Raw genomic sequence first — 10,120 nt, 5'->3', positions numbered from 1 at the left:
CTATATGGCACTCCGTTAAGTCCTCATGGAAGGCACGCGGAAAGGGTTAGTAATCAACCCCCGCCTAGTCTTATCGAGTCCGTTCATTATGCGCATGCTACGCGTGGCTCGCTTTTGAACCTGCACAAGATCTTGTTATCAAGTATGTCAGGAAAAGGGTTCATGCAGCCGGACCCCCGCCTTTCCTATAGCTCGCGTCGCTCGACGTTGATGCTCGGTGTACGCACGCACCGTTTTCCTTTACGATCCGTGACGGCTTAGTTGCTGAGAGGGGACCGCCCTCTTGTCTATGGCCCGATCACTTTCGCGAGGTCTAATGCTTGGTTGACTTGGGTTGAGCTGCTCCCCTTGGCTATGGCGGGACCGCTTTTCTACCATTCGGTCAGTACCGTTGGTTTGTTTGTTTTACGAGCGGATGCTCGTTTGTGTGATATTATTGTATGCTTCCCCTTTTTCTCGTAGGTTGTTAGTTTAGTTTAGATTTGCACCCTTTGTATGATAACATTAGGTAGCAAGCTTTCCCCCTTAGCCTAGGTTTTCCTCATGCATCTTTTAAAACACAAACCACACTCTTTGATTTTCTTTTCTTAAGAGCTTATTATTTCCGCTCCATTGCCAAGCATAAGTCTCCAAAGGTCGAGCAGCGGAGTGCGAATGTAACTCGTTCACCTAAAAAAACACAAAACAAACAGAAATTAGTTAGCCGAGCTACGGTAGCTCTGATTCTGCAAAACAGATACGTAGGCAGCGGGGTAGGGCCCGTGCGAGCATAACTCTTTCTTTTCCTTACATTCTGCATTCATTTTAGTCCAGATTAGCGCATTTTGCTTACACACCCATAAGTTTAGACACAGGCGTGGATACCATCGAGTACGATGGGCGCGAGGGGTGCTAATACCTTCCCCTCGCGTAACCGACTCCCTTACCCTTTTTTCTCTGGTCATGAGACCGTTGTTTTGTTTTGTGGTTTGCTGGCATTCCCTTCCTTTTCAGGATAAATATGTTAGTGGCGAGTCTGTTAATTTTCGCGGTTGCGACATTGCAAGATGGAATCTTCTATTGATCAAGAGCGCAAATTTTCGAGTTCATTCTGGTATTCAATCTCCTTCCACCTCAACGGTTCGAAACTTTCGTTTCTCACTCGTCAGGTTCAAGAAGTTTGAATAGGGGCAGCTGTTGCACCCCAAAATTTGCCCTCTTTCTCTATACTATAAGTTATCGATGGCGTTTATTTCGTCATTCAAAAATCAAGAAACATTAAAGAGTTTCTATTGTTTTGAGATTGTTAAGTCAAGAGGTTTGTGAGGTGAATTATAAAAGAAATAAGTCAGGGCACCTTCACAATACAACTCCAACTACATATCCACTAGGCTACATGACTTTTGTTGTAATACCAATGCACTTAGTTATTTTTATAGCATACAAACGTTTTTTAAAACTGAACTAACTAAGACTAATAAAATAAGACTAAGTTAATTAAAACTAAATTAAACTAAACTAAATAAATTAAATTAAATTAAAATTAAACTAAATTAATTAAAACTAAATTAATTAAATTAAATTAATTAAAACTAAACTAATTAAAAATAAATTAAACTAAACTGAGTTTAATTTAGTATATATACTAACGTTAACTTTAAAATAAATTAATATATTAAACTAAAATTAATATAAATTAAAGTGAATAAACTAAAACTAATTTAATTAAATTGAGTTAAAAAAACACATTTTAACATTGAATCTATAAAACTAACTTAATTAACACATTTTAACGTTAAAAAACTAAACAAAATTAAATAAACTAAATTAATATTGTTATATTCATTTTTTTAATGTTAAAAAACTAAACTAAAATAAATAAACTAAATTAAAATACTTAGTAATAATAAATTAATAAAATTAAAATAATGAATGTTTAATACTTTTAATTTTATTTATATTTTCAGTTTATTATAATTTTATTATTTTCAATTTATTATAATTTTAAATAATGTTTGTTTAATACTTATTAAATTTGGTTTTTTATGTTAATTTTATTATTAATTATTTTTTATTTTTTAATTTCAGGTTAATGAATTTTTGTATATAATTATATATTATAAGCCAGTTAAATTTATTTTGGCCAAAAATAAGATTTAAATTAATCCAAGACTAGAAATAATGCTGGAATCATAAAATCCTAGACTAAAAATTAGAAAATAACCAATCATGCTAATTATTAGGATTCTCACGTGTATTTTGTTTTGCTTTATTTTCTTTAATGTTTATTAGATAATATAAAGTGTTGTAGAGAGATAACAAAACATGAAAAGCAAACTGTTATAGTGGTAAGCACTCTTGTAGTCTAGTGCAAGATCTTGGGTTCAATACCTTGTTACTACAAATTTTTTAATTATATATATTTAAGTATATAAATATAAATACAGTTGGCATTTATATATATAATAAAAAATAAATTTGGCCAATATGAAAAAAAAATTAATTTAAAAAAGATAAAAAATAATAAAATATTCGGTTGGCAGCCACGTCAGCAATAAAAAAATAAAAAAATCCAACACAGCACGCCACATCATCATTTTTGTTGACCAAATCTAATGAGGGGGCAAAACAGGGGAATCTACAAATTACAGGGACGGAATCTGTTTTTTTTTTTACAGGGTTGTTTTTGAGATTCCCTCCAAATGGCAGAGGGCAAAATAACGTTTAACCCTTCTTTTAATATGATGTGGCTTAGTGGATCACATAAAAAAACTCAAATTTAAGTTGCACCATTGGAGATGCTTAGGAGAGATCCTAATCCTTAAATAAAATATCCATTCTCTTTCCTTAAAATATCGTCCTAAAAGGCAACTAGGAAATAGTAGTCTCTTTTTTGTCTTTTTAAGTATATATTTACAATATTTCTTCTAGATACTTGCAAAGTAGAACTAGAACACCTACGTAGATAAATTGAAGTGTTACACCCATTCTAGTCAAGTTGGATGTTACGATCTTACATGCTGAAATTGTCAAATGGTGCTAGAATTGGAGAAAAAAATTTGTCGTCAGCATGGTCAATATCGAACTTTAAAAGCAAGATAGTAAAAACTCAGTTTTTATTAGATTGTTATGTCCTAACCCTAAAATAGAAATTGCTCCTCTTTCACAACAATTCTATGCAACTTTCAAGGTAAATATTGTGATTGATAGGTTATTATGCCCATGTATTATAATTTTAATGTAGGTGTATTTTTTGGTTGAATGATGGTTATGGTTTTTTGTGTGGTTATGTTTTTGTGTGTGAATTACCATTTTGCCCTTCTATAGGTTATTGCATGTTGTGGTATTATTATATAATTATGCCCTTAAATAATTTTTTTAAGGAACGTTAATTTATTATGTAGGTGCATTACTAGTTAGTTCTGTAGATGAAGCTTCAGAAAAACTCAAATTTAAGAAGGAAAAAAAGTGCTTGGAAAAAAAGTGCTTCCTAACATATATCTTTAGAGGAAACATAAATGAAATTACGCTAGGTGCCTAAAAACCTAAAGTATATAAGGGTGGATTGAGATAAACCTAACTTGTCTGTCTCAAAATAAGTGTATTTTTAACCATAAAAAAATTGTCTCAAAATAATAGTCTATTTACTTTTCAAATGCAACATTAACTAACTTTTATCAACTTTACCTTTTATCTACACTCTTTTCAAGTCATGACAGTATATAACAATCAGTAATAATTAAGGGTAATTTTATAAAAATGTTGTCTTTATTGACTCAATCATTACTTTTCTTAATATGTGTGTAATAAACGTTAAACGATATTTATTTTGAGACAGAGGGAGTAATAGTTATGTTTATCCACAAGTATCTATCCAACTTTCAATAAGCTCAAAAGATTGTGTCATTATTTTCAATAGACCTTTGAGAAGCATTATCATACAACAAACCTCTTATGCCATTAAGTTTTGAAACAATTATAATACTTCAACTTCAAACTTAGAAATTCATTGCAGAAAAACAACAGTAAATTAAAATGACTGGGAATTTATTCATCATAGCCTTGTTTGTTACTGAAGAACAAGGCATCCGTGTGAACCAGCCACCATAGAAGGCTGAGTAGTGCTTGAGCTTACTGCATCCGCTTTCTCTATGCATTGAGGCGCGAGCGTGACTTCAATTTCATCAGATGCAATGGCTTGAAATATAAGAGCATTGACTTCTTTAAACCTTGTTTCAGAGAGAGAAACCTCGGCGAGAAGCCTCCAAGCATTGGCTTCAGAAGCCTCATCAAAGTCCTTCTTCCTCTTCAACACCATGTGGCCGCTGATTTCCCAGACGGCCGGATTAACTTGGGTGTCCAGAAGCTCAGCACTCACTTCTCCAAGAGCTTGTTTTTCTGCATAGCACTGTTTTTCAAATTAAATTAGTTACCGAAAATATCAATTGTGTAAACTATGGTTTAGTGTTTATAAATAGCAGCTAAAGCGGAGGTACAATGCTATAGACTCATAGACAAATTTACCTGTGGTAAGAGAAAAACTCGCCTTCCGCAGTCAGAGATAAGAACATTGTAAGGTATGTTGTTGTGTTGAAGGCAGATACAAGCTTCAGAAACAGTATTTGCCAAATCATCCAATGCATGACCACCCTCGAAGACAAGACCTCTGACGGGATAGTTCAACAATTTAGATATTTTCACATCACCAATTAGTTTGCCGATTTTCTTAGTAGGAGCCTTCTCAATTGGAAAAGGCAGCTTCAAATAATATGCCTGGATTTTGTCAAAAACGTGTTTTCATTAGTGCCGGAACACTAGATAAGAAATGCAATAAGACGATAATCAATGTGAACAATAAGGTGGTGATATAATATTTCCTCAATCTGTTCAATAAAGAGTACCTGGAAGTGAAGATGGTTAATAGTAGCAAATGCCCCCAGGCTGTTGTAACCCAATCGAAAATACGGATTTCCTGCTTCGGCTGCCATGTGAAGGGCAAGCAAAAAGCTCGCATGATCAATCCTTTGGGGCAAACACTCGAAAATTCGAGGAACCAGCAGCACATGCCCATATTCAATAGGACTAACCTGTAAAAAGTGTACATAAACAAAAAAAGACATATAAACACCTATTCAACTGAAAGCATGGTTTTACATTAGAGTTCACAACCGCAAATTGCAGCAACATAAAGGATTTGGAGATCTCCGCAACCACATCCCACTAGAGATCAACACAACCACATTGCAACAACAATTGTGGTTGCATTTGCCTCCAATTTCATGCAATATGAAAGATCATAATGTAACCCCAATAAAGACTGCAATTTAAAACAACGATCTAAACGACAAAAAGTTCCTGCAGAGAAAATAAAATTCAATAATCATACATTGATGGCAACAAAACTAGGAGAATTCTCCACATTGATTGGTGCATTGGGAAAGAATTGAGCATCCCCATCACTGCTAGCCTCAAACTGAAACAGGATTTCTTCTTGTCCAACTTTAGTGAAGTTGAATTTGGTTTCATCAAAAGGCTGGAGAACCGTGTCAACTCGAAACTCAGTTGGCCTCTTCTTAAGATGGCGCCCCTCGTTCAACTGAGCAATAAAACCGTGCTCACCCGGAATCACCTACTCCCCATAAAAATACACATACACAAAACCAAGTCCACTATTAACATCATAAACCAAAATAAAACCAGAAGAAAATAACAAGTACAAGAATAATAACTAGAGAAACATGTTAAAACCTTGGTTTCACATGCAGTGACATCATAGCGGAAAAGTCCTCTCTGCATACGATCCTCCCACTACACAATCAAAAATTCAATACTCAAATCAAACATGTAACATAATGGTACAACAATAAATAATTAAAACTTATTCATGACCATCTATGTAATACCGACACTTCTACACTTCTACAACACCAATACAACAACAACAATAACACATGTATTTCTGTGCAATCACCCAGTGTTTGTGTTTCCTGCATAACTTCAAAATTCCATAACTACCTGTCCAAGAATAATCGAGTCCAAAAACGCCACACGACCTTCATTACATGCAAGGAGACCCAAGTCCTCTCCCGCAATCTTATCACTCCTTTTGAAACCATACAGAGGGAGCTTCGCCTCTATTACCAAAAAAAACACATCATCAATTCATCATCAAGCATAATTCAAAAACAAAACAACAAAAATTCAAAATTCAATAAAACACTACCTTGAATGCAACAACTCTTGAGACAATTTCGACCACAACCACTAACAGAATCACCCTCATCTTTCTGATAATTGGAAACCACAGTAGGAACCCTCTTAATACTCAACATCTTCTCAATCTCTCTATAAACCTCTCACCAAATCCAAAAACAACAAAAAAAATCTTTTTTTTTGCACAATAGATCTTAAACAACAGAAACTAATTGAATTATCCTAAACCTAAATCCTAAAACCTAAAACAGAATCAAACCACCGCCTGCAAGGAAAAGTAGATCAGAGGGACTACCACCTTCAGAAGGCAAAGCACCGCGCCCGCCGTGCGGCGAAGGGTTGGTCTCAATCACACAACCCTTGCGTCGTACACAACGGGCATGAGACAGAAACCGTGAAACCCTTTGAATAGCCGTGATGATTTCTACAATGCTTCTACACCCTTTCGGGTTTTCAACACCACACAACCTAAAAATCTCTTCTTTTTCCTATCACTTTTGTAATCTACACACAAAAACTCAAAGCCACCACAGGAATAGGCGAAAAGAGAGAAATATGAGAGAGATTTGCGAGGAATTGGGTTGAAAAGGGGATGAATTTTGAAATTAGGGTTTGTTATTTGTAATGGATTAAAGGTTGTTATTTTGTTATGGTTGGTGGAGGAGGACCAATGATTTATTTTATATTAATTTTTAATAAAATATAATAAAAAATAATTAAAATAAGATAAAGTAAAATAAAGAAATAAGTAGAAATAAAATAAATGAGAAAGAGAGATGGTGTTGTTTTGTGGTTATGATTGAATCTTATTATTGTTATGTTTCCTTTTTGCATAAGATCACATTGGAAGGAATATGTGGATCTTCTAAAATCATTCCTTTTGGGAATCACAAGAATCAACCACCTATATTTTCTTTATTATTATTGTTTTTTATATTTACATTTTAATTCATAAAAATTGTTATTATTAATATTATTTGTTAGAGAAAAAAAAAATGGAAGAGGTTCTAGAAGACTAAATACAGAAAATATTTGAATTTAGTAAAATTTGTTATAATAATTCGTTGATAAAAAGTAAATCTTCGAATGAAATTATGAGTTAGGTTGTTACCAAAACAAATTGTCAATTGGTTACAAATGTTATTTTAATTATTTTTTTTTAACTAAGAAAACAATTTTAAAAATTGTGTTTGTGTTTGTTTAAGTTTTTTTAAAATAATTTAATTTTGGATGAAAATAAAATAAAATAAATGTTGATTTTTATAGATAAATATTAAATATAATATAAATATTTGATGATTTAATATTTTAAACCAAAGGCCCTAACTCGTATAATTAACTCATAAAAAAATTAGAAAAAAATTGATTAATATAACAGAAATTTAAAAAAAAAAACTTATAAACATAAACTAAATTTATAAAAGAAAAAAATGTGTTAAAAGAGTCAGAAAATTTTCTATCAAAAAATATTATTTAAAAACCTAAATTTAATTTGAATTAGGTTTGAATAGAAAAAGATTGTTTTTTATTCATGTCCTATTGTGATAGACATGAGTTTATTATAGCTAGTATATAAGCCAATTTATTTTGCGGATTTCTATTTCACCCGACGTTAAAAAGAACTCTATTGAAAATTTAATTTTGCCTCTATGTTTTCAAAAGTGTATTTTTGGGACGCACAATTTTTTTTGTTAACTTTCATTTAATTTCGGAGATATATTGATGGGACCAAAAATATATTTTTGAAATTTATGCAGATAGTAACAGAAAATAATTTTCATTGTTTTAAATGTTAGAAATTACAAATATATATATATATATATATATATATATATATATATATATATATATATATATATATATATATATATATATATTTAAAGTCGATAAATAAAATATTATCCAAACTAAAATACAATATAAGATATACAAATGTGAAGACTATTGCGTATGGCGGACTCTAAGTCGGCTCGTGACCCTACCGGCTTTCCTCAGCTGCCTCTTGTATTGCAGAGCCTCCCGAGTCTCTGCCATGATAGCATCTAGAACACCTCTAACCTCAAAGCCATAAGGAAACAATCCTCCATCATTACTTGTTTGTCCAATCTCCATTATACGACGACATATAGGCAACACATCTGAGCATGATCAGCCCTAGCCTGCTCCTCCTCTAAAATCTCCTGATGAGTTGGCCTAGGTGGGATTCCTGAAGCATCCTGAACCAGATATGGATAAGACACTCTGAAGAACCATAGGAGGTAACCGTCCACGTAGCTCCAGTCGTCTAGTGCTAAGGTACTTCGGGCCTCATATGGCGCCATATGATTAACATAATCATCAAACAAGGCATCCATATCCCTGTGTTTCACCAGAGGAGGAGCAGAAACAACAGGATTCCGGGGAATGTACTGCATGTCCCCAACTGACGAGCAGCCGTTTTGCGCGCCCCGCAAGCCAACCATCCTGAGTACAACATGTAACACCCCAAAAATCTGAATTGATTATTTAATTAATTTAACATAAACATATGAAGTATTTGATTTTATGATGCTTTGGTGGTTTATGTGTCAAATATTTTTCTATATTTTTTTAAAATTTTGTTTTTGGAAGCCTTCCTCTCCCCTCCTCTCCAAACTCCCAAACATAGCCTAAAGGTTTTTCACTTTGAAAAGGAAAAAGATATGTCATTTACCTTAGTTATAAGATTCCCAACTTCTAATTTCAAGATCAAACTCCCAAGAGATGAAAATGGAATAAAGAATAATTTTTTTGTGAAAGTAATGGTGTGGGAATGGATTGGCCGAGAGAGAAATTGTGAGAAAGGATAGAAATTGTCTTTCTCATTATGATCAATTTATATACCAAGCCATTTAATACTAGCCTTAGGATTGAATAGTGAAAGATGATAAGAACAATCTCTAGCCTTTGGACTTCTCACTCACAAGCTAAGTCATCATCACTATGAGAAAATATCTAGATATTTTAGTTACCACTTGGAAGTGATAATTATCAAACTACAACTACCGCAAAAAGATTTGGAATAGATTATGTTTTAACCGAAATATACACGTAGAAAAGACTCGGAATCAATACCAGTCGAACATGTATTTTATCGAAAAATAAAATTAAATATATTAAAATGATCTACGCAAAATGAAGTTTAATAAAACAGATTGAAATTGATCAAATTCATAAATAAAAATACCCGGTTGACTAGCCTCTGACTGGTAAAAAATATGACCGTAAAAAGCCTCGAAAAAATAAAACGAGTTTACCGAATTTATCTACATGTAACATAGATTAATAAAATAGTTGGTACAAGTCAAAACTCGAAATATTTCGCCCGCTAATTTTTCACACGGTGTCGAATTGCTTCGACCTGCCAGTCTGTAAACACCTATTTAAATTTTGACAAAATAAAAATATTTTTCATAGATAATTAAAACTACAAGAACATGGTGCTAACATTCTTAGAGTTTTGATAGCACTTCGGCATGGTCTCAATAACTCTGTGTTATTTATAGACAATTATATAAAAAAATCGATAAAATAAAATAGCATAACACTATTTAATATTCTCAAATTCTATTTCACGCTAACTTTCGAGTTTCACCCATGACCCTGATGTCGTCATCTCCTTTGATACCTGTCGAAGAACCTTTTCACCAAGGCTCAACAATATTGCGTTGTGTGCTTTCTCTATCATGGCCGTCTTTTCTCTTTCCGTTAACGCGTCATCCATAGCCTTTGTTCCTTCAACGCCTCCAAACAACCATGTTGAACCAGTAAGGCTTTCATCTTCAAGCGCCACAGACCAAAATCGTTCACTCGAGTGAATTTTTCAAACTTATACTTTGTTGAAGGCATCTTCTCCATGCTCACTGCACCAATTTGTTGTTAAAAAGATGTCAAGAACAAAATATAATAT

At 33.0% G+C, this 10,120-nt stretch overlaps 1 protein-coding gene across 1 annotated transcript; it reads right to left on the bottom strand.

Annotated features, from left to right (window-relative positions):
* Positions 1-3,860: 3,860 nt before the first annotated feature.
* Positions 3,861-6,851, bottom strand: LOC131625007 (GDP-L-galactose phosphorylase 1-like). The gene is made up of 7 exons (XM_058895919.1): positions 6,203-6,851; positions 5,995-6,113; positions 5,728-5,787; positions 5,366-5,608; positions 4,881-5,066; positions 4,504-4,752; positions 3,861-4,387 (listed from the first exon to the last, which is right to left on the bottom strand). The coding sequence occupies exons 1-7, from the start codon at positions 6,309-6,311 to the stop codon at positions 4,049-4,051; spliced, it is 1,305 nt and encodes a 434-aa protein (XP_058751902.1). The 5' UTR covers positions 6,312-6,851; the 3' UTR covers positions 3,861-4,048.
* Positions 6,852-10,120: the final 3,269 nt, after the last annotated feature.

This window comes from Vicia villosa, unplaced genomic scaffold (assembly GCF_029867415.1).
Source record: "Vicia villosa cultivar HV-30 ecotype Madison, WI unplaced genomic scaffold, Vvil1.0 ctg.000177F_1_1, whole genome shotgun sequence".
Taxonomy (NCBI): Eukaryota; Viridiplantae; Streptophyta; class Magnoliopsida; order Fabales; family Fabaceae; genus Vicia; species Vicia villosa.
The sequence above is the reverse complement of the archived record's forward strand: the minus strand, read 5'-3'. Positions and strand labels throughout refer to the sequence as shown.

Bases quoted from the DNA above. Each gene is read 5' to 3' on its own strand.
- LOC131625007 (XM_058895919.1), bottom strand. From the start codon at position 6,311: ATGTTGAGTATTAAGAGGGTTCCTACTGTGGTTTCCAATTATCAGAAA. The intron at 5,067-5,365 runs GTATGATTATTG...CACTTTTTACAG, and splicing joins CTAGTTTTGTTGCCATCAAT to GTTAGTCCTATTGAATATGG. The intron at 4,388-4,503 runs GTAAATTTGTCT...TTTGAAAAACAG, and splicing joins GAGTTTTTCTCTTACCACAG to TGCTATGCAGAAAAACAAGC.